The 22,738-nt window shown below is 47.7% G+C and overlaps 7 protein-coding genes across 7 annotated transcripts; 3 read left to right on the top strand and 4 right to left on the bottom strand.

The window, feature by feature from the left end:
* Positions 1 to 3,048: 3,048 nt before the first annotated feature.
* INS49_001265 (uncharacterized protein) lies at positions 3,049 to 3,969 on the bottom strand (the record flags this gene model as incomplete). Its single annotated transcript, XM_043162097.1, has 1 exon — positions 3,049 to 3,969. One exon carries the CDS (start codon positions 3,967 to 3,969, stop codon positions 3,049 to 3,051), a length of 921 nt encoding a protein of 306 aa, XP_043030603.1.
* Positions 3,970 to 6,505: 2,536 nt separating this feature from the next.
* On the bottom strand, positions 6,506 to 7,455 carry INS49_001264 (uncharacterized protein; the record flags this gene model as incomplete). The annotated part of the gene is made up of 3 exons (XM_043162096.1): positions 6,506 to 6,804; positions 6,869 to 7,234; positions 7,293 to 7,455. The coding sequence occupies 3 exons, from the start codon at positions 7,453 to 7,455 to the stop codon at positions 6,506 to 6,508; spliced, it is 828 nt and encodes a 275-aa protein (XP_043030602.1).
* A 496-nt stretch (positions 7,456 to 7,951) lies between these two features.
* On the top strand, positions 7,952 to 9,365 carry INS49_001263 (uncharacterized protein; the record flags this gene model as incomplete). Its single annotated transcript, XM_043162095.1, has 8 exons — positions 7,952 to 8,019; positions 8,096 to 8,172; positions 8,224 to 8,246; positions 8,312 to 8,330; positions 8,401 to 8,484; positions 8,544 to 8,579; positions 8,645 to 9,266; positions 9,317 to 9,365. The coding sequence occupies 8 exons, from the start codon at positions 7,952 to 7,954 to the stop codon at positions 9,363 to 9,365; spliced, it is 978 nt and encodes a 325-aa protein (XP_043030601.1).
* A 497-nt stretch (positions 9,366 to 9,862) lies between these two features.
* On the bottom strand, positions 9,863 to 11,397 carry INS49_001262 (uncharacterized protein; the record flags this gene model as incomplete). The annotated part of the gene is made up of 2 exons (XM_043162094.1): positions 9,863 to 10,796; positions 10,874 to 11,397. The coding sequence occupies 2 exons, from the start codon at positions 11,395 to 11,397 to the stop codon at positions 9,863 to 9,865; spliced, it is 1,458 nt and encodes a 485-aa protein (XP_043030600.1).
* A 2,306-nt stretch (positions 11,398 to 13,703) lies between these two features.
* INS49_001261 (uncharacterized protein) lies at positions 13,704 to 14,687 on the top strand (the record flags this gene model as incomplete). Its single annotated transcript, XM_043162093.1, has 1 exon — positions 13,704 to 14,687. One exon carries the CDS (start codon positions 13,704 to 13,706, stop codon positions 14,685 to 14,687), a length of 984 nt encoding a protein of 327 aa, XP_043030599.1.
* Positions 14,688 to 15,757: 1,070 nt separating this feature from the next.
* INS49_001260 (uncharacterized protein) lies at positions 15,758 to 16,588 on the top strand (the record flags this gene model as incomplete). Its single annotated transcript, XM_043162092.1, has 2 exons — positions 15,758 to 16,115; positions 16,179 to 16,588. The coding sequence occupies 2 exons, from the start codon at positions 15,758 to 15,760 to the stop codon at positions 16,586 to 16,588; spliced, it is 768 nt and encodes a 255-aa protein (XP_043030598.1).
* A 648-nt stretch (positions 16,589 to 17,236) lies between these two features.
* INS49_001259 (uncharacterized protein) lies at positions 17,237 to 18,316 on the bottom strand (the record flags this gene model as incomplete). The annotated part of the gene is made up of 1 exon (XM_043162091.1): positions 17,237 to 18,316. One exon carries the CDS (start codon positions 18,314 to 18,316, stop codon positions 17,237 to 17,239), a length of 1,080 nt encoding a protein of 359 aa, XP_043030597.1.
* Positions 18,317 to 22,738: the final 4,422 nt, after the last annotated feature.

Genomic DNA, 22,738 nt, shown 5'->3' with positions numbered 1-22,738 from the left:
GGTCAAGAGTGTGCTCAAGGATTATTTACTGTCGTCTCCTTCTGAACTCCGTGTCCCCAGCAACTTCTCCCTTTTGTTCATATTGGCCATTTGTGTCTGCAAATGGTAATTGCGAGCTCTTGCTCGTATCAGCAAGAATACTGCCCTACATAATCAAGCGCCCTGCCTTCCTTTCCTTTGGACCCTGGCACCAACTGGGACAGCATGTCCTCACGAGATACCCGACGACCTTTGGCGGTCACGAACGCACAAAAAGACCAACGTCTGGCTATGCCATGCCCCAGAGTGGATTCATTTCGCAAGACCGGGCACTCGCCACATGCCTGAGACGCTCTCCCTTCAGCTTCTCATAAGATGCATGTCTTCTCAAGTCCGATATCAATGACACGGCATGGCCAGCGATCCTGTATGGTCAGATGCGGCAGTTGCGAGGTCAATCCACTCCTCTGCGACGAACTACCAGTCCAGGAAAGAGCTTGCTCGTCGGGCATCGTGACTGTCGCATTTGCTAGACTCGAGGAAAAAGGGCGTCAACGAGGGAACTTCGTCCGTGGTCTTCGCTAAGACAATCAAGGGTCCACTTGCCACAACATCATTCGGACTCTGGTTCTCTTTGCGTTTTGCTATTCTTGGAGACCTCCGTCCACATTGCAACACTTCTTGTTGTTCTTCACTTGAACGCAGAACAATCAACATACCCTGTCTTTAATATTCTTTTTCTTGAGGAAGCACCTCTTTTCATTACAGTCGATGGCTCATTGCCAGCTTCTTACGGAATCTGTCTTGGAACATGGTCGCCGTCTTATTCGCATGACATCAAAGAATCCCGGGACGGACGGCTTTGTTCAATTCAAGAATTTTCCAGGAGAGATCCGCATCAAGATATGGAGAGCTTCAGTGCCGGCGTTTGCGCCCTGCACCTTCACTCTGGAACGTCACGAGCGAACTTGGCAAGACGTGATGGACGGGAGATACTCTGAGAACACATGCTGCATCACGCCAACTCTTGAAACCCAATATCGCATCTCAGCGATTCGAGCACTGCTCTTGACCTGCAGAGAATCCAGGTACGAGATCGAGAAGCTTTACCCACAATTATTGCACCTCAAGAGTGGTGCGATGCGCTGGGACTCAGCTACCGACATCTTCATGTCAGACCCTGCACAACAGCTGCATTTTCTGCAACCATCGTCCACGAGAGGCTTTGTCAAACGGGATTTCTACGGAGATTGGAATCGAGACGTGTGGAATTTCGGTTGCTATGGAGGACAAATGAAGGAGATCCATCGAGTGCCCGCGGAAAAGTATGCTCCGTACTCGCCGGTTGTGGAATACACAAACGATTACTCAGTCGAGAGCGAATTGTTAAAGGAACATCCCCTGGCCACATCACCAAACGCAGACGCAAGGGAGCGAATACGCCAGGAAGTTCAAAACGAGAGAATTTCGCGTTCATGGACTGACTTTCTCGTCCACGTTGCCGTCTTCCCGAATCTCCGCAGTTTTCTCATCGTTGTGCCAAATCGGTTTCAAACTCGCGATTGGTTGAAAAGGGGAGCATCGCGGGAAGATGTGCAGATGCTTTCGCGTACGTTACGCGGAATCCCTGGTCTATTCGCTTGGGCTCCAGTCTCGGAACAGAGATTGGAGAGCCACCCTACTGGAAACAACACCATTGGGACATTCGCAAGTAATTTCAAGTGGTTCTACAAGGAAATGAGCCGCCGTTTGCGGTTCTTTGGTTCCGTCACCGAAAGCAATGAACTGCAAACCAGTGACATATTCGCAGGTAATTTCGAGTGGTTCTATGAGGAAATGAGGAGACGTGTGCGGCTCTTCTGTTCCATCACCGAAAGAAATGACCTGGAGGGGTGGGGGAAAGTGGTCCGCCGGTCCATCAGGGGACATATACCACACGAAAAGCTGCAGAAGCTTGTGCGTTTGCCGATTTACATCCTGGTGGAGACCGATCATGACTTGAGTGAGGCCACCTTATGGGCAACGGGGAGATGAAAACCAAAGAAGACACCCAATATAAGGCACAACCAACTGCGGAAGCCCACCCGCTGGATTCAGATGGGAAGAATATTGGGGCTCGAAAGGGAGCTGAACTCGAGGCAACAGCGGCTAGAATGAAAGAAGAACATTACTTGCGGGGAGGGAACAGGAGCTGAGGTTACTTGTTGGACTTTGTGTTGAATGCCAGCGTTGTTTGCATTTGCTGTTCTCCACCCAGCGTTGAACCATTCAGCCAACGGCTGCTTTGTCCTTGCTCGGAAATGGAAGGTAGCTCTCTGGAGCCGATGCTGGCACTGTCTGCACCTGCTTCATGATTGTGCAGGTTCTCGAGATAGTTGACATCCAATAGAGCCAAGTATTACTGATTCGATATGCTCAGTGCCATGCTTTCCCCAGTGGTCATATCATCGCCCCATCTGCTTCTTAGCTTGTAACTAATATAACGAGACAGTGATCGAGTCACTGTGACATACAAAAAGGCACAGGACGTGAACTTGGCTCAGATCGTGGTGGCCTAATAAAGCATAATATCCTGCCCCATCGACTGTCAGGGCGGATAGACTGATTCCTGGCAACGCACTCAAAAAAGTAAATACGGACTTAATTAGATAAGAGACCACAATCCACAAAAGCCACAATTTGAAAACGGAATCTCGAAAACAAATCCTCATCTCGTCTTGAAGATACCCAGGAACTTTCCTCCGTTCTTTTCTTTTGTGCGATTACCAGCAAGCTTGTCCTGAGGTACCCTTTTCGTAGAGCCCGAAGTGGAAGCCGGGTAGCTTGAGGGACCGGGATAAGCGTGGTAGTTATTACCATTACGCGTATTGAAGTGCTCCGGTGTACCCTGCGTGTAGTTTCTTCCACCGTAGCTATGCTCTGATGCGCTGTATAGTCCAGCTCCATTGGTAGTGGGATGTATCTGTCGAGGCCTCCCCGGCCCTCGGTCTACATCACGACTATGTGTGTTGACGGCTACTCCACCGGAGTTCACATACTGGGCGGCCAAGCCTTGACTTGGTTGTTTTCTTATCCTCCTCCGGGGCTCTTCGTGTCGTTACGGCCGGGTAGAGTAATGTAGGTGTGGATCACAGTAGAGTTAGTGTCGTTGGAGTAAGTCGAACTTGCTGTCGTATATGTATTCGTGCGTGGATCGACAGGACGATGTGGCATTGGGCCCCTGCCTGTACTCCGACCGTCTGGAATGGAATGACCGCTGGCTTGTTGGTGCCTGGATCGATTCGCCACAGCAGATGGGTGTTGATTGCCCATTCTGCCCCTTCCAGCGCTGAACTGCGACCTATTGCGTTTCGCGTCTTCCGCGGCGCGTCGATATGCTTCGGCATAAGCGGGAAAGACATCCGGCTGTATCCTCCATAGTTCGCTAGACTGTCCACCAATACTGTTTCGGTACGAAAACAGAAGGAATCCAAGTAAGGCTCGACGGAATTTTCGATTATCGGTGACTTCGGTGATGTATGCATAAGCAACACGGTCATTCAGCCCAACGCCTCGGCACGGCGGGAGGACCAGAAGAACAAGAGAATTCCAGTCGAAGAGGGCCACAAAACGAGCTCCATAGTTTTTCTGGTAGTGCACTGCTTGCTGTAGCAAGAAACGAGCATCTTCCGCACCACGGACGTCCCGCATGAATCTTTGCTCCCCACTCAACATCCACGCGGCGAACATTTTCGGGTCTCTGGGAACTCCACGCTCGAATTCGTCCCGAGCGCAGCGTTTCGAGACGGCTCCGGGTTTCTTGTATTCCAGGATAGCATATGCTTGACCGTTGCGAAAGTAGCCCATATTGGCGCGTGATGTCGTCCCCAGCGTCACCTCGCTTCGTACATCGCAGGATTTAGAGTGATTCTGAGCTGCGTGTAAAGCAATATGCACCGGGTTGTTGAGGTAGATTGCTGATCCGTACACCACATCACCCTCGGAATCCATTCTCATGTTTCGTTCCCAAGGCGCCAGACGCGTATTCTTCTGATTGAGTCGTGATTTGTGTTGGTCGAGTGCAGCGTCTGCGATAGACAGCCATTTCGATTCTGGTGTCTTGAGGAGAAAGTTTGGAGGTTCGAACGTCCTGGTGGTGGTGGAAGGCGCCGAAACATGTACGTTCCCGTTCGTACCCCCGGAGACTTTCCGTCCAGAGCCTACATGATCTGGATCTACCGCCGCTCGGAATGATTCATAAATAGTAGGCATGTTACTTCTAGTTCAGCGTAAGTACTGGCGTCATCAATCTTTACTCCGACTACGCCGCTTCGGCAAGAAATGGAATGTTGTGGTCTTCCTGGGTGTGCGGAATCTTACGTTTCTTCTCAGGTAGTGGTAGACGAAGGGCATGCCTAGAAACAAGCGTACTGTTGAGACCAATTCGGCTGGTCGGGGAAGGCTTTTGTCGGAACCAAGCACGTCAAGCTATCACTCGGAAGATACTGATGCGTCGTTATTGATGGATCCTAATTTCTCTGTGACAGCTCGCCAGATCTCATGGTCGAGCCTTGCAGAACCAATAATTATGAGCCGAGTCCTGGCATCAGCGACGGACCTGGGTGTAAAACTCCATCTCGGGCCTAGGGCCGACACAGTTGGAAGAATACATGACACATTGGTCTTTCAAGGCGCTTATTTCAGCTTCTTTTCATATGGGTTTGAGGGCCAGAGTGGCCGGCAAACAGCCCACATGGCCCAAGTAGACAGCTAGCAACGGATCAAAATAGAACTCATACCGTTCTACGGTAAATGTTGGAGGTGACAAGTTGGTAGGTGGCCAACCAGGCCGTCTAGGTTGATACCGGTGCGGCGGCCTGGTGGCCAAGTAGACATGAAATGCGGTTACATCGTGCCCCTGGAAGCCATGGTGCACAGCAAAGCACCACCACAACTTGAATATAGGGAGAAGAGAGCTAGTGAGAAGAGGTACTAGGTGAAGAACACCGAAGTCGGTCGACGGTTCATTCTATCTTGGAAGTTCAAGCACCAAAATGCCGAAGTGCGTGCGCTCTTCGTGAGATCAAGAGTCTTACAATTGATTCGCCTCAGGCTCGTAGCCGTACAGATCTAGCCGAAGCCGAAAAGGCGGCCGCGGGGCCGGATAATTGGCCGCCATCACCCACACAGGTGAAACACCTGAGGCGGGTCAGCTTACGCCCAGAGAGGTCTCGATGCAGGACTGGAGAACGTATTGTCAAACAACAAGGTCGGCAGGGCTTCTCCTGAACCTGGCTAGGCCAGTGATGGCCGTTCATCGTGAAAATGCTATTTTGGGCCAACCACGCCCAAGTCCCCTGCACCAACAGGCGTGCTCAAGCTGTTGGTGCCAGCACTTTGTTTTTCACAGCATAGAATTAGTGTTTCACGCTGGGCTGAAAACGTTCCCAGCAGTTGTAATGCGCGTCGTCTCGGCTGAGGCCCGGGGGCTTGGTGCTACCACACGCTTCAGATAGTCGAAGGCTGATAACTTCAGCCGCAATACGTCTTGCCCTTTCTTCTGGCCTGCAATAGTAGACTGTTTGGCATTAATTTGAGCATCAATTTGGCCTCTCGTCATCGATGGCACAAGAAACAGATTCTACATGGGCAGTGCATGCCAAGCAGGACGCCACAAACGGCTGCTGCCTTAGACGCCTCACGAACAAGTCGCCACCAACCGATATGTGGCCCCGGAAAGAGGCTAATTATGGGAAAGGTGGTGGGAACTTCGAGGCCGGGTGCTTCGAGACCTCAGGTCCAATGACGCAAGGAAGAAGTGGCATCTTGGACGCTAGATTGATTCGCAAATCTTCGTGCGACCGGGCGAGGCACAGAAGCTACCAGATTCAGGTATCCTGGTTGCAACCGAACCAGGAAGCGAACAGGAGAATATCGTTCAGCTGGACTGAGCCTATGTACTTCCAAATATTCAGTCACACTGTGTAGACTTGGCATGCCAACGAATACGAAATTCTAACTCAGTCCGGGCGAACTCAACTGCTCGAATCTTGTCACGTTGACGTCAAGATGAAGACACATCCATTGCCCGAGGACCAGAACACACAGCCAAGAAGAGTTTACTCCAACAAGACGCAACTATGAAACCAGCGCAAAATTGGAGAGCCTGTCTGGAATGGCCGGTCATACTTCCAGAAAGAGAATCGAATCCCTATCAGAATTACGTACTGCCGAGGAGATCAGAGTGAATCCGAAGGTCCACGTTGATGAGTAAGATGTGCTTCAGATAACGACTGATGAGACCGGAACGGCGTCCAAAAACAGATAAATCTTGAAAATTCATTGTTATCAGAGAAAGACCGTGCCGCGGAGGCATCATATGAATTTCAACTCCGAGACGAGTCACTGTCTGTGGCAGGTAAGCGCCCGGGTTGGCTAAGTCCGCGGTACAGGGAGCACTGAAGTAGTCGGCACACGATAGAAGAACGAGATCAAAGACAAAATTTTGAAGGTGTTTTGTATTCATTCCATAGCCAGTCATCCAGACTTATGATATCGTCGACTTTATGAATCCGAGGTCGTGTGTGTTCAGGAACCGTGCTCCTGTACGCACGCCAACCACAGTCGCTCCGATGATACCCAACCAAACCAAAATACACCTCGCAAAGATTCCTTTGGCGACCTTCTCAGCTTCTTCAGCATCGTTCAACCGTGGGAATGGCTCCCCTGGTACTGGTTTTTCCAAGAAGCTGCAAAGCGGCTGCCATCCCTCCTTGAGGCTCATGACCAAAAGTCGCTCAGCCGGGACGACCCGCTTGACCATTTCATTGTGAACTTCAATGAGATCTAGTCCAACCGCAAATAGTCAGTTAAAACCGGGAAGTCTGCTCAGACGGTGAATGAAGCGAACCTGGACTTAGTGGAGTCCCTGGCCCGCGGGCCTTCCCCATCTCCCGCAGAGCGATCCTCTGCCAGTGAGCAGCGATACTGGGAAACCATCGAAGCCCAGGCATAGGAGCCGTGAGGACCGGCAAGTACCATGGAAATGCGTATTTGAGGTTGCCTCCAATGCTTGTCCACCACCGATCGGGGTCTCGCGTGACAAGGACCACCTTCGCCTCCGGGTACAACTCGATGAGCTCGGGGATGAAATCAAAGTTGGGCGTGTCGGTCACGCCGACGAAGCCGGTCGTCAATTCCCGCAGCAGCTTCATTGTTTTCTCCTTGTCGCCGGCTTCCCGTGCCTCGTACGCGCCGACCCATTTCTTCGCGAATGCTGCACCTGGTCAGTTGCGCCTGCTTTTCATCTAGCCATTGACTTGTGATACACTCACCGTCCTCGCGCCATAATATGTGTGTTCCGCCATGCATTACAGGCCCTTGCAGCACCTTCTCGAGAGCCAGTTGCATCGATGCCGTTCCTGTCCTCGAGTAGCCTGCGCCAATGACCTGGAGCTGCGTAGCGGCATCGCCCGGTTTGGAGGGAACACCACCCATCTTAGGGGTCGCTCGGTATCTTCACTAAATGACAAGGTGAAAACTGTCCCCCTTGAGTGGCTGTGAAAGAAAAGATGGCTGGTCTCTAGATTTAATACAATCTGCTTGGGGAATAAACACGTGTGTTTTATTTCGCGGTACCAGGGCTCTGCAGATAGGGGGCAACAAAAATCGCGTGTTTGGGCAAGCGGGAAAAGTTCAGGCTGGAGAGTGGATCTCTTATGGACGTTGGTCACTTTTGCGAATTGGCCCTGCAGGCTTGGAAGGTTGAGAACCAGGCAAGAAAATGTGATAGATTCGTTGGTGGGCCACCTCGGCTGACTTCAAAATACCGAAACCGCCACATTAAAGTTCGTAATCACATGCGCAGTAAACAACAACAACTGCAACAGCAGTCGCGACTCAGACAGCTGAAGTTGGGTCGGATATTTCTCCACGACACCTCAATACCCCCATTGAGCCTCTGTCGCACTTCAACCAGTTGCGAGAAGACAATATGCCAGAAAGTATTCTTAGCGACGAACTGACTGCTTTCCCCGACGAAAGTGACGCCGAGGAAGCGAGGTACGCCAATAACTGGAAGCAAAGTCCACATCCCAATTCGAGAGGACTGTTGGCTGACTTCTGGTCCGTTTGCAAGAGATGACGAGGCAATGCCGGATCTGTACTACTATGTTGGAACGGACGGCCGAACGTACCAAGGCTACATGCCAGGAGGTCAGTTAATACCCTCCAATTGTAAGATTATACTGACAGGAGCGTGAACAGAGTATCTGCTGCCGAACGACAGTGTAAGTCCCAATTCCAGTTGCTTCCAGCCTATTGGCGATATATTGGCTGAACAAGTCCACGCAAGGCCGAACAAGATCGACTGGGTACGTCTTTGTGTGGCCGTCTATGCTCTCGCTGATGTAGCCGAATCAAGACTGACAATCCCATGCGCAGACTTCTCACACGAGATTTACCGCCTCATCCTGGATAATAAATTGGCTGAGGCCCCAATACGATCACCGGAGTACGCTCTTGACAGTGAGTCCCGTTGATTCCGAAGGATCCGACTGAGGCCTGATAAGTAACGCATACGACAGTCGGGACAGGAACAGGTATATGGGCTCTACAATTTGGTACGTGCGGAGTGGATAGTCGTCACCATCAAAAGCGTCCCTGTCATGACTAATGTATAATACAGCTGAAGATAACCCAACTTGCCATGTCATCGGAACAGACTTAAGCTCCATTCAACCTTTGTCTTGGATGCCAAATTGCCAATTCGTCCAAGAGAACTCGGAGCTGCAGGAATGGGTGTTCCCCAACAAGTTCGACTATATCCACCTACGCGGGACGATAGCATGTTTCAACGACGTGACAACAGTAATGAGAAAGGCGTTCGATGGCCTCGCGCTCGGCGGGTGGATCGAGTTCCAGGATGCCTGCTTCGAGATACAAGGCCTTGAGAGCGGTAAATTTCACGGCACGGCGATGGAGCGCTGGAGCAGGCTCGTGCCAAAAGGAGCAGCGGCTCTTGGTCGCAACCTGGCGAAGGCTAAGCTATACAAAACGCAGCTGGAAAATGTGGGTTTTGTAGACGTGCATGAGAGGGTTATCCACGTCCCTGGTGGGCCCTGGCCCTCGGGGGACAAGGCGAAGCTTATCGGTGTCTACACGGCCAATGCGTTCCACACTGGCGTGGTGGATAGCTTCAAGAACTTCCTCCTTGCTGCGGGCGAGATGTCCTCTGCTGAGGTGGACAGTCTGACCACCCAGGTCAAGAAGGACATCCGGGATGCCAGTATCAGATGGTATATTCCAATGTGAGTGTGATAGACTACGAAAATGAGTATACATACTGACGGATTCGCAGGTACGTCGTGTACGGAAGAAAACCGTATAATGGGGAGGCAGAAGAGTAATTACTGTCTTCGCGTTTGGGGGGAAAAAAAAGGATCATGTGGGGATGGTGGACTCAAAAGGCAGCATTAGAATGACCACAGCAGGAACAGGAAAAGGAAATGGACAGATTGGATGAAACACGCAAAAGGTCACAGTAAGGTAATTGAGTATATCATCCAATGGGATATTGCATGAACATGGGAACAGACACAAGTTCGTCTGAATGAAACACATGATACTGTAAAAGAAAGGTGACATGTTTGAAGCAGCGCACAGATCAAGTCCGCCGGTATCATCAATTCTAATGCTAGATCTACTCTAGATCATAAGTCTATTGTCATGAATCTTGACGCAGTCAATACCGAGACGTGTCTCGGTAGTTCACCCCGGATGTGCCCATCACATCGAAGAACCCCAGAAACGCCAGTAACCCAGTCTATGTGAGGAAGAAAGGAAAAGGAAAGAAAAAAACAAACAAGAAACGCTTGCTAGCAATGCATAGCTGCTTTTGGACTCTTTAAACGACGACGGCGTGGGACTCGTCCGAGTGCAGGGGGTTGATGCTCTCGTCGAAGCTCATCTTGAAGTCCTGGCCGAGCTCCTTGCGCAGGGCGGTCTGGACGGCCTCGAGGACGTTGGGGAAGACGCCGAAGTTGGCCGGGTTGTTCTCGTCGTTGTCGCCGCCCTGGAAGACACCGGTGCGCACCAGGCACGTGTTCCAGCCGTACATGTTGCCGCCGATGATGTCCGAGGCCGGGTTGTCGCCGACCATGTAGATGTTCTCGGGCAGCCTCTCCTCGCCGTGCAGCTCGTCCATCCAGCTGGCCATGACCTCGTCGGCGTACTTGTACGTGGCCAGCTCGGGCTTGCCGTAGACGACACGCTCCAGGTCGACGCCGGTCAGGGCGCGGTACATGGCCTCGAGGCCGATGCGGAAGGCGCCCTGGGACATGCGGGGGGTGGGGTGCTCCGTGGGGCACAGCAGGTCGCCCTGGGAGAAGTAGATGGGGATGCGCTGCGACACGGGGTCCTTGGCCCGCGTGTGGAGGCGGCCGTTCTCGGACTGCAGCAGGTCCATGATGATCTGCATGTCGGTCGCGTAGTCGCGGCTGTCGCTGAAGACGAGGATGGCCTCGATGTTGACCTTGGAGAAGTCCCGGGGGCGCGAGGTGGCCCGCTCGGCGTCGGTGAAGACCCGGTAGGGGGCGATGGTCGGGTCCCAGGCGACAATGTCGTTGGGCACGACGATGTCCTTGAAGCCGTACTGCTCCGCGACCTCCCGGCACTTGTAGCCCTCGCCACCGACGACGATGACGGTCTTGTAGTACTCGGACAGGGCGGACATGGGTGTGTGGGATTGGATGAACTGGTCGGTGTGGACGGGCTGGCCCAGGATGCTGCTGAGCTGCTCGCAACGGGCCAGCTCGGGCTTTCCAGAACCGTTGGTGAGGCTGTGTCACGATGTTAGCAAGCTGCGCCAAGACGAAGAGGATGCTCGAGGCGCCCAACGTGGGGCGTAAACACTTACAAGATGTGAGGGATCTTGATGCCGAGCTCGTTCTCGCCGTTGAGGATCTCCAGAGCCTTGCGGCCCTCTGGGATCAGACGGTCACCGTGGACAAGGACACCGTCGATGTCGAAGGCAAAGGCCATGTTCTTGGCCTTCTTGACCTTCTCGGTCTCGATGGTCTGGACCTGGGATGCCAGCAGCGCACGAGTGGGCTGGATTGGTGGCATGCCAGGCCGGGTTGGCCGGCCGGTGACAGCATCGCGGTCAGGGTAGTGCACCGAGGACAGACGAGACTGGCGGGACTGCCTCCTGGGGATGGGCAGGGAGGCGCCAAAGGAGTTGCGAGATCCCCTGCGGTCCTTCATGGAGGGCACGACGCTGAGGTTGTGCATGTACTTTGCGGCCTCAGACACCGAGGACCGCGTAGCTGGCACCTCGATAGGGCCATCCTCATCAGGGATTGGGATGGCGGCCTTGTTCTCAGCCTTCTGGCCGTTCTGGGTGCCGTTGGTGGCCTGCTCGGGGTCCTGGACGCCAGGCATGATGGGAGCTGTGCAAGGAGGAAAGGGGGGGGGGTATCAAAAAGGAAGATGAGGTCTTGAGGTTGGCGTCTTGGGGATGGCTTCCGGAGCTTCTGTCACATCAAGCAGAAAGATAAGAGAGGGCAGACAGGTTTCACGAGTATCAAGATCACCTCACCCTCTGGAAGTGGGTTCGTCGAGCGCTTATATGCTCTGCCAGGAGCTTGCTTGAGCCTGCCTGAGCCTGATTCTCCCGAGAGCCGACTCTACAGGACGGCCAACTTTGGCAGAGCTGTCTGCTCGCATTGTGGTACTGTGTGTGCCTAAGCTTATCCCGGCAGGGGTTTCTGGTTCGCGCCTCGCGAAGGAGAAGCTGTTGAGATGATCTCATTCATGCGGGCGGCTGAAGGGGAGGAAGTACAGTCTACCTCTCGCCCACGGTCCGGGAGCGGGTCTCGATGGCGGGACGGTGGGATGCTCTGATGTCGTCAGTACCTACTGTCAGGTCCACGCATGTACCGCGCATCTCTAACAGCCATGTGTTTGCTGGAGGACATGAAGAATGGAGACAGTCCTCCACAGTACGTAAGGGTATGGGACGAAGAAGAATGGATACCCTGACTCGAAGAGGACGTCATCGCGCCACAATTGTCGCGATAAATTCCCGCGACGAGAAGTATCCACAGATTAGAATATAGCACGGCTAGCACAGGCAACAGAGCAGGTGTGTATGCTGTAGGCTGGCTATCAGTTGCCAGGCGGAGAGCGTGGGACGGCAGAGACAGACAGAGATGAGGTGAAAATGCCCTGTTCCGAAACGCACCGTGCCTGGCTCGTGCGACGCGTGTGTGCGCGGCGAGATTAAGGAAGAAACTGTAAAGAACCTTCTAAAGCTTATCTAGGGGGATCGTCCCGAAATCCGCGGTACTTGGTGAGTGGCTGGTGGCAAGGTACTCTACTGCACTACAGACAGTATACCTAGGTAGTATGCAGACAACTTGACGTCCCTGGATTCAGTCAGTCAGTAGGTTTTGTTAGTGTTCTCCAAAGAGCCGTGCAGAGCCGCCCGCCATCTCCTCTGCTGTAGCTGTGGTTGGCTGTTGAAGCTGCGAGTGCCCTGAGCCAATGAACCGAGCCAAACCGTTTGGAGCTTTGCCGAGCTGGAATCCTAGCGCATTAGGGGGCCCTGGCAGGCGTGGCTACCCTGCCGAGCCTGCTACCCTTAGAGCCTTGGTAGGGGGGACATGATTCCTCCAGGGAACACGAACCCGGAAAAGGGCCGTGAGGTCCCACCGAGAACCCTCCGCGCTCCCTCCGCCTCCTTGCAGCGCTGCGGAGCCGCAGATGGGCTAGATGATGTCACAAAACCGGGCCTGCAGCGAAATCTCTTCCGATCTGTTCGGCAGGATCCATAAAAGTCCCAGATATCTGGCAGTGAGATCCATGATCGTCGCCCCGAGTTTGGCTAACCGCTTCTCAACCCCTCGTGCCCCTCAGACAGACAAGACAGCTCGCTGGAGACGCTACCAAGGACACCAAGGACGCACGATGCACTACCGACGTGACTGCGGTGTGTCTGCACGCGGTACGCGACCACATTGCGGTACATACCTGACTCTACTGCGCCCGCGTGCCTGGCTAGCCTGGCTGCCCTCCTGATCCCGCCGAGACTGCCGAGCCTATCCCTGGACGACCGCACAGGGACCAAACGCCCGCCCTTGGTCCATCCTTGCGACACGTTGGACCCTTTCACATGCTCGACGTCGAAGTGACTCAAGCACAACCCAACTGAAACCACCATTTCGTAAGGTGGACCCACGACAATATCCACTTGGACTCGCCGACCGCCCAGGAGACGGTGCGAGCCCTAGCAAAAATTAGCAGCAACGGCAATAAATCAGCCGCCCGTGGCGACTGACGACTCGTACAATGCGAATGACCTGGCACTGTACTGTGCTGTCATGTCCCTCCCCCTCGTGCCCCTCCAAGAATAGGCACTGGCCGTTCTGTTGGGAGGGATGATGCAATCATGTTCCCAGCCCGGCCTTATCAATGCTGTGCTCTCGTTAGAGTTCCGAGGAAACCTTGGTCGTCGATGTTGCGCTGCCAGTTTCTAAGTTGGACATCACATCCCGTCAACACGCAGACCGACTTTTTGAATTCACGGATCGACGATCCAAGAGAGTGACAGGTTATCAAGGTACGCCCTCGCTGCCTCCTGCGTGCCTCCTGCGCATCTGCATGTGACAGCGCATACATACTTACACTTTTAGACAGCAACCATTCCTATTCCGCCATCGCACAATAGCAGAGCAAATCATAGCAAAATGGCACCACAATTCGAGTTCACCCTGAACAACGGCGTCAAGATCCCCGGCCTGGGTTTCGGCACATTCGCCAGCGAGGGCTCAGAGGGCGAGAGCTACAGGGCCACCAAGAAGGCCCTCGAGGTCGGCTACCGGCACCTGGACTGCGCCTGGTTCTACCAGAACGAGGGCGAGGTCGGCCAGGCCATCCGCGACTTCCTCAAGGAGAACCACGACGTCAAGCGTGAGGACATCTTCGTCTGCACCAAGGTCTGGAACCACCTGCACAAGCCAGAGGACGTCAAGTGGTCCTTCAACGACTCCCTCAAGAAGCTTGGCCTCGACTACGTCGACCTCTACCTCGTCCACTGGCCCATCGCCGCGGAGAGGACCGACGACTACCAGCCAAGGCTTGGACCCGACGGAAAGTACATCATCAACAAGGAGCTCACAGAGAACCCCGAGCCGACGTGGCGCGCCATGGAGGAGCTGGCAGAGTCCGGCAAGGCCCGCGCCATCGGCGTCTCTAACTGGACCATCAAGGACCTGAAGAAGCTCTTCTCGTTCGCCAAGATCAAGCCGACCGTCAACCAGATCGAGATCCACCCCTTCCTGCCCAACGAGGAGCTCGTCAAGTTCTGCATCGAGAACAACGTCCTGCCCGAGGCGTACTCACCCCTGGGCTCCCAGGACCAGGTCCCGACCACCGGCGAGAAGGTGCGCACCAACAAGACGCTCAACGAGGTCGCCGACCGCAGCAAGCACACCCTGGCGCAGGTCCTGCTGGCCTGGGGCCTGAGGAGGGGCTACGCCGTGCTGCCCAAGAGCTCGACCCCCCACCGGATCGAGAGCAACTTCGAGGTGCCCAAGCTGTCGGACGAGGACTTCGAGGCCGTCAACCAAGTGGCCAAGGGCCGCCACACGCGCTTCGTCAACATGAAGGACACCTTCGGCTACAACGTCTGGCCCGAGGAGTCCGTCGAGAACGGCACCGCCGTTGCCTGAGAAGTCATTACGCTTATCAAGTGGTACCACCGGGCCATGGCTTGGATGCTTCTGAGGAGGCTTGGCGAGTAGAGCAACACGGAAGTGACTGGAGATACCCAAACGACGAGAGCGAGCGAGGTTTTGAAATTTACGACAAAAAGAATACACAGCACTGAATGAGAGACGATAGACCCGACCATGATAGATCGACCATGATAGACCAATAGACCGGTTCGCCCTCGATACTGCTTCTGTTGCAGTAGATAGGTACCGCAATTGCACGGCAATTGCGGCGTCGCTTTTGTTCCACAGCTTCATGCTTACCTGGCTGAGTGACTGCTACCCGGCGCGTCGTCGTCCCCGCATCCGGTCGACTAACTATACGGATCTGTCATCCACGTGAAACGCATACTCTTCCTCAACCCCGGATTCGCGTATAGACCGGATAAGACCGACTGTAACGCAGATCGAGCTGCGAGGCCATCAATTGCGGGGAAGCAGTGGGATGTTCGTGCTTGCGCTCTTGTCTTGGGCCGTGTATTATTCAACCGTACCGACTGTGACGAGAATAGAGCACTCTTTCACGAAGAGGGCTTCATGCAGCAATTCGCACCTACGCAGCCACGCATGATATGGTGCTGATTCTATCAACCCCATACCCGAGGCGCTGAGCCGATCCCATGCCCCACTTCCGAGCACTAGGCTTGAATTTGGCCAGGCTCGCCAAACATCCTAACGGTCGGCCGCCCTGGAGTTGAAGCTAGTAACAGCACTACCGACGGTGGTGCCCAGACCGAGTGTCAGCACTGCCAAGGTGAGGCCAGGGGTGGTTACAACGGATCAAGCATAAGAAGTCATGCCCTCCTTCCACTGAGGGGTAACGAGAGCATGAGAGAGTGAACTTTCACAGCGACATCTCATTTCTTGTCTATCACCACCTGATTGTGCCAACCCTGACTCGGTGGAATACAACCCTCGCCGCGCAGAACCCCCTTGCAAATTGGATCACACGGCACACAAGAGAATTTATCCTCCGCACAGGCCTGCGAAGATCGTCCTTTTCGAAAAGCAGCAGGACCAATTCGGTGATGATGACGTCGCGCACGACCTTCGTCCTGGTCCCCGGCGCGTGGCACCCGGCGTCTGCCCTGGACCCCATCGCGAAGCCGCTCAGCGCCGCTGGGTACACGGTGAGGGGAGTCGACCTCCCGACCTGTGGTGCGGAGCCGCCCTTGAGCGAGTTCGGGCCGGACGTCGAGGCGATCAGCAAGACGATCGCGGAGGAGGCCGACAGGGGCCAGGACGTGGTCGTGTTCATGCACAGCTATGGCGGCATCGTGGGGACCGAGGCTTGTCGTGGCCTGGGAAAGAAGGAGAGGGAGTCCGCTGGGAAGAAGGGCGGCGTGGTCAGGCTGATCTACTGCACTGCCTTTCTGGTGGGCGAGGGTGGGTAATCTGCGACTGGGAGAGAGATGATGGGTATCATGCTAACCTAGCCACGATCTTCAGGAGTGTCTTTGATGGACATACTCGGCAACAAACCAATGCCGTGGTTCATAATCTCAGACAATGAGACGCGTGTGAAGCCCAACACGCCTGAGGACGTCTTCTACAATGATCTCAGCGCCGACGAGGCGAAGAAGGTCGCCGACACCCTGTCGCACCACAGCTACGAGTGTTTTACCACGAAACTCACGTATGCTGCGTACAAGGACATCCCGGCTACGTATCAGCTCTGTAAGAAAGATAACGCGCTCCCACTCTTCGCGCAGGAGAAGATGGTCGAGGACGCCAGGGCTCTCGGAGTGCAGATCGATACGGAGACGTTCGATGCGTCGCATTCGCCGTTTCTGAGCATGCCGGACGAGGTTGTTGCTTCATGTAAAAGGGCTGCTGCTGGTAGTAAGTCCATGGTGTGAGCTCCGTGCATGACCGGGTGTTGCTTATGAATGATTTTTGCACCCGTTACGAACCTGGTATTTTAACTGCCATCAATACCCGTATTTGTGTGGGGCACAAGTTGGTTCTCGTTACCGACTCAAATGAAATATAACGTGAGCGCGGAAGAGCATCAGCACTTTGTTGAAAGCTTGAAATATTCTTTTTCCAGAGCCAAATTGATCACTATGACGGTGTTAAAATGACTACATGCTGTGTGTTCTTGTTAGGCTTTCCCTACCCGAGAACACTCCTTGCCAGTATGCTTCAGCCCAGCCTAGACTATTGCCTTGCAAACAATCTGCATCCAAAGTCGGTTTGGTTTCCAAATCTGGGTCAGATCGGAGGTATGCCAGTCACTGAAATTGTTACTTGTCAGTCTACAATTGTAGAAAAACCGCTTTTTGTGGAAGAAAAACACAGACGCGTGTCACCCTCATTTCGTATGAGGCGTCCGGTCTCTGCCCTGATTATTTCAGTTTCAGAGAATCCCGTATTTATGTATATCTCTACCTACAAGACAGTTTCTCTAAAAGCCGCAAATCATGAAATATTTGTAAAACAGGTGTATTTTCAGAGCTCCCTCACCCTCGCATTCCGTGCAATCATTACCATCATACCCAGGACGATCATTTCAGAGGATGCTTGATCACCAATTTGCCAAACTTCCCTTGAGCAGCAATTTCTTGAAGTTCCTCCAGCGCATCCTCCGCACTCCCATCAAAGACCTCGACCGCTGGCATGCGGAAACCTTTGCCGTAATGAGCTACAGCCCAATTTACAGCACCCCACGTCTTCCTCCAGTCCTCGCGCCGCGCAGGCACGGTAATCTCCATACCGTTTGCAAAACGCAGAGGCACATCGTGGCGGGTGCAAGCCAGGGGCATCTTTAGGTGAGGCTTGCCTGGCTGGACGACCGTGGATAAAAACACCGTCTCGGGTTCCACCAGCTGCTCGATAATTTCAACTGCTTGGCCGGATCCCGCTACATCTATGGCGTAGGATAGCTTGCCCGCTTTCGAGTCTTGCACCGCCGCCCTGATCTTGCTAGTGACGCCGGGATCTTTGTAGTCAAAGCAGTGCGTCGCGCCGAGGTCTCGGAGCAGCTCATGCCTGGCCGGTGATGCCGTGGCGATGATGGGTGACACACCGCTCGCCCGGGCAAGTTGCACAAGGCAGAGCCCAACGCCCGTTGACCCACCCCACACCAACAGCGGCCCCTGCCTTCCTCCCTGCACCCCACTCTCTCCCGGCGGTGGGGCCTTGAAGAAGCCATACAGAGCATCAGCCGCCGTGCAGGCGACCACACTCAGCGCGGCGGCCTCTTGTGGAGGGAGGCTCTCAGGCACGCTGAACATCATGTCCTCGGGGGAGGCCAGTTGATTCTGGTGGGAGCCATACTTCTGCGACCGCCCTACGCCCGTGGGGGTCATGCCGGCCACCAGCTCGCCGACCGCGAACGTGGCATTACCGGGCCCACCCGGCGGCGAGTTCGGAGTGCGCAGTACGCGGCCGCAGAAATCATATCCCATTACGGTATCCCTGATCCCGAGCCCCGGGGCATGTCTGATGTCGGCCGGGTTGACGCCGGAGTACAGGATTTCGATTAGATACTCGTCGTCTCCCGGAGTAGGCAAGGGAAAGTTTCGGATGACTGATGTCTTGCAGTCATTGTCCACGAATAGGCACGTGTTCTGTTGTTGAGGCATTCTGAGAGTTTAGGAAACGATGATTTTACTTTGATTTAATAGAAATTTCTTTTCTTTAATTCAGCAATTGCTTGAAGCAATGGCTACGAGTTCCTTTTCATAGTCGGATTTACACTAACTAGCCATCGGACTGTCGGAGAACACAGGTCATGCGAGTCCAAACATTTGGGCCGTCGTGAAGTGGAGGCAACTCTTCCGCTGTGTGTGGAAAACGAAAGTATCCCCCCCCCCTGTCATTTTGATTAGCTATCCCCATTTAGCTATGGAAGCGAAATACGCACCAAGATTCTCATGGACACCCTTATCAACATTATTATGTACTTAATTTAGCAAAAAAAAAGTTATTATATAAAGAAATATATATATTTTTAATTTTAATTTAAAATAATTATAACTTATTTAAATTAATAAGAAATTTATTTTAAAAACTTTTAAAAAATAAAAAACTTAATTATTATAATTATATATTTATTTATAATATTAAGTTATTTCCTTTATTAATAAAATATATATTAATTAATTAATAATATTATTATATATAAAAAAGTTAATAATAAAAATAAAGATTATTATTTTTATAAAATAAAAGTTAATAACTTAATTAAAGTTTTTTTAAAATAAATAAATAAATATTTAATATATTATTTAATATATTTTTAAAAATGCTAAAAAAGTTACTTTTAAAGTTATTTTTAATAAAAACAATACTTTAAGTAACTTAAATAAAGCTAAGGATATTTATATTACTTAAAAAATATTAAATATATTTAAATTATTATTATTAATTAGCAATATTAAAAATAACAATATTAAAAAGCTAAAAAGCCTTTTCTTATTAGGGAAATTATTAAAAAAGGCATTTTTAATATTATATATAAAAATTATTAATATAAAAACTTTTTTAATATTATTAATAAAGTAATAAAGCATTAAATTTAATAATAATAAATATAAAGCTTTTAATATTAATTTATTATTTAATAAGCTTTTTTTAAATTAAAGAATTAAGTTAAGATTAAATTAATTAATATAAAAAATATAATAATTAAATTATTATAAATTTTATTAAAAATAAGTTATTAATTATAAATAAAAATATTTTTAATTTAATTAAATATAATAAAGAAAATTAAAAAATATTTAAAATAAAAACTTTTTAATAATAAGATTATAAAAATACTTTTATTAAGCAAAAGTTTTTATTATTTTATAATTATATATATTTATAAAATAATATTTATAATAATATAAATAATGCCTTATAATATTATAATATTAAAGTAATTAAATATTAAGATTTTTAAGCTTTTTTTATTAATAAAGTTAATGCTTAAGTTAATAAATAATTTATTAATAATTAAGTATTAAAAAAATATTTCTTTAATAAAAAAATTATTATTACTTATATAATAATTATAATAAATAATAATTAATTACTTATTTTTAAGGCTTATAAAAAGCTAATATAAATATAATAATGCTTTAAAAATTCTTATTATAAGGTTAATTATTATTATTATAATAAGGGGAACTTTTTATAATAATAATATTATATTAAGAAAAATAATATATATATAAATATTATTAATATTAATTTTAATTTATAAGTATAAATAATAATTAATAATAAAATTATTATTTAAAAGCCTTTAAAAAAGCTTTTAATTAAGTAAATAAATATTATTAAAATTAATAAAAATAATAAAAAACTTAATAATAATAATATTAACTTTATATATAAGTAAAAATAACTTAAAAAAGTAATAAGTAAAGAGAAAATAATATTAATATAATAATTTACTTATTAATTAATACTTATACCCTTAGCTTTATATATAAATACTTAATAATGCCGCTATTAATTTTATTAATACCTTTATTAATATATTTATTAAAAAGCTTTTTAAAAAGTTATTAATATTATTAATATTAATAGTTTTTTATTTAAATAACCTTATATATTATTATTAATTATTTATGCTTTTATTATTATTATTATAAGTATTTAATAATTAAAAAGCTTTTAATAAAAACTTTATATTTAAGGCCTTATAAAAGCATTTTTATATATTAATAAAGAAAAGTGTTGGTTTGGCTTCCGTATGGTTGGTGATAGATAAATAGAGTGTGTAATCGATTCGGCTATATGGTATGGAGGGTAGGTTGCAGCGAAGCTGCAGCCTTCCTTATCTCAGACAGCTCAGATCTCCATTAAACGCTCCAGTTTTTAGGGCCTGAGCTTCCTTATTAATTAAAGTAGCTAGGGTAGCAGTGCAAAATAAGCTTGTTAAGGGTGGGTTTAAACGCGTTTAATGGACATTTAAAACTAAAACGTAAAAAATTTAGAACCTAAGTATGCGTTTATATAGGATAATAATAATGCCCTTTAAACACTCCTTAATTATATATTCTTCCCAACTAATAATTCCAATATAAATAAAATGCTAAATAAGAAAATTAACTAAGCTTTCTTTTCTTATTTTTATTTTTTTAAATTTCCTTTATTTTATAAAATGTAATTATATTAATTAATTAAAGGGACTTAAGTATATAAAGTACCTTTCCTAATTACTCTTATCTTATTCTCTTAATTTTTAAGTAAAAAGAATATAGCTTAAGAAATAATAATTAATAGCTATTTAAAAAACTTAAAAAGATACTTATATAAGTTAAGAAAAATTTATTAAAAAGTATAAAAAGTTAAAAAAAGGCTTTATTATTAAGGATAAGCAAAGAAATTAAGGGCGTATCTTAATCCTTATATAAGCAGTATTTTAAATACAAATTACCTTAGCTATGAAGCTGGCCCGTTTTCCCTAGCTACACCTTATATAAGCATAGATTCTAAGCCTAACTCAGCTTTGCAGCCAAGGTGGTCTGTGAGTTAGAGATAAAGCCTTCCCCCGTCTGGCTATAGGCTAGCTATGGTGGTCCGTGCGCGGGGCACGTAACCGCCAGCTGGCAGCCGGCTGGCACCGGCTGGCAGCTGCTATCGATAAGACTAGTCTAGTCCTTGCACCTCCAAATCTGTGCATTGCCTGCAGCGCACCCACTGCGTGGGCCCGCTGCACGTAATGCCCATACGTATTATTCCCATAAAAAGATAATTAATAAAATTATAAATAATAATAAAGCATAATATTAATTTCCAAGCTTTATACTTAAAAAAGGATATTTAATTTAATAAAAAAAGCTTAAGTAATATTAAATTAATTAAAAGGCTTGTAAAGCTATATTTAAAGGGAAAAAAACCCTTTTTAAGCTTTTTAAAAATAATAAAAAGGAAAACTTGCTGCTGTTATTAATGTTAATATAAAATAAAAATTATAATTTTTAATAAATAAGAAAATTATTAATATTAATATGGTTTATTAATAAGTGGTGGATATTAATAAGTAGCGGATTTTCGTAACTTTACTTAACTTTAGCTAATATTAATACTATCTTAAGGCTAATAAATAAATAAAAAGTTAACATTAATTAATACCAACTGCTTTTAATTCCTTATTTTTAATTAATTCAATTAATTTAAAGTAATTAATATAAGTATAATGCAAGTTTAAGATAAGCAACTTTTAATAGGAAATCCGCATTTTGCATTAAATAATGCCAACTATATTATTAAAAACGCGGTTTGCTGCAAACCATTAAAATAAATATATTTGCACCATTTAATGCTAATTAAGCTAGATTTGCTATAATATAATTAAAATTTAATTAACTCAACCCTTCTTTATCTTTCTTATAAGTTTTTGCATTATGCCTAATCTCGCTATTATTATTATATTATTATTTAATTAATTCACCGCGAATCGCCTCCTTAGCACTATTACTTATTTTACCAGCCGGCCGCTTCCTTTTTTATTTCTCTTAAATAAGAGCTTAAGATTCCTTAATAATAAGTATTTCTTTAAGCTATACTTAAATTCTTTTAACCCTTTAGCATTTAGTAAATGCTATATTAATATCCTTAAAAATATAAACTTAATTTTTTAAAATAATAAGTTTATATATTATTATTTATATACTCTTTGCTATTTAATTAATAACCTTTATAATTAATATAAAGAAGCTCCCTTAATAAGCAAAGATCTTATTTTTAATAAAGCTTAATTACTTAATAATTTATTAAGCATTAAATGATATTTAAAACTCTTAATGCTAAGGAAAAATAGGAAGGGTTTGCATAGGAGTTTATAAGCATACATTAAGCCTAAAAATAATAAGATTTAAGTTTTAAGGTAAGATTTTAACTCCTTTAAATACCACCTTAATATTATCCTTCCTAAAGATCTTATTATAAGCTGCTATAAACGCAAATGTAATGGGCTTAAGCTATTGCCCAAGCCTTATATAGTATGGCTAGATAATTTAAGGGAGCTTGAATTATTACGTACCTTTTGGCTTAATTAATTGCTGCTT

The sequence above is a fragment of the Diaporthe citri genome (assembly GCF_014595645.1).
Source record: "Diaporthe citri strain NFHF-8-4 chromosome Unknown scaffold_1, whole genome shotgun sequence".
In the NCBI taxonomy this organism is placed as follows: Eukaryota; Fungi; Ascomycota; class Sordariomycetes; order Diaporthales; family Diaporthaceae; genus Diaporthe; species Diaporthe citri.
This window is presented reverse-complemented; position numbering and strand designations above follow the sequence as displayed.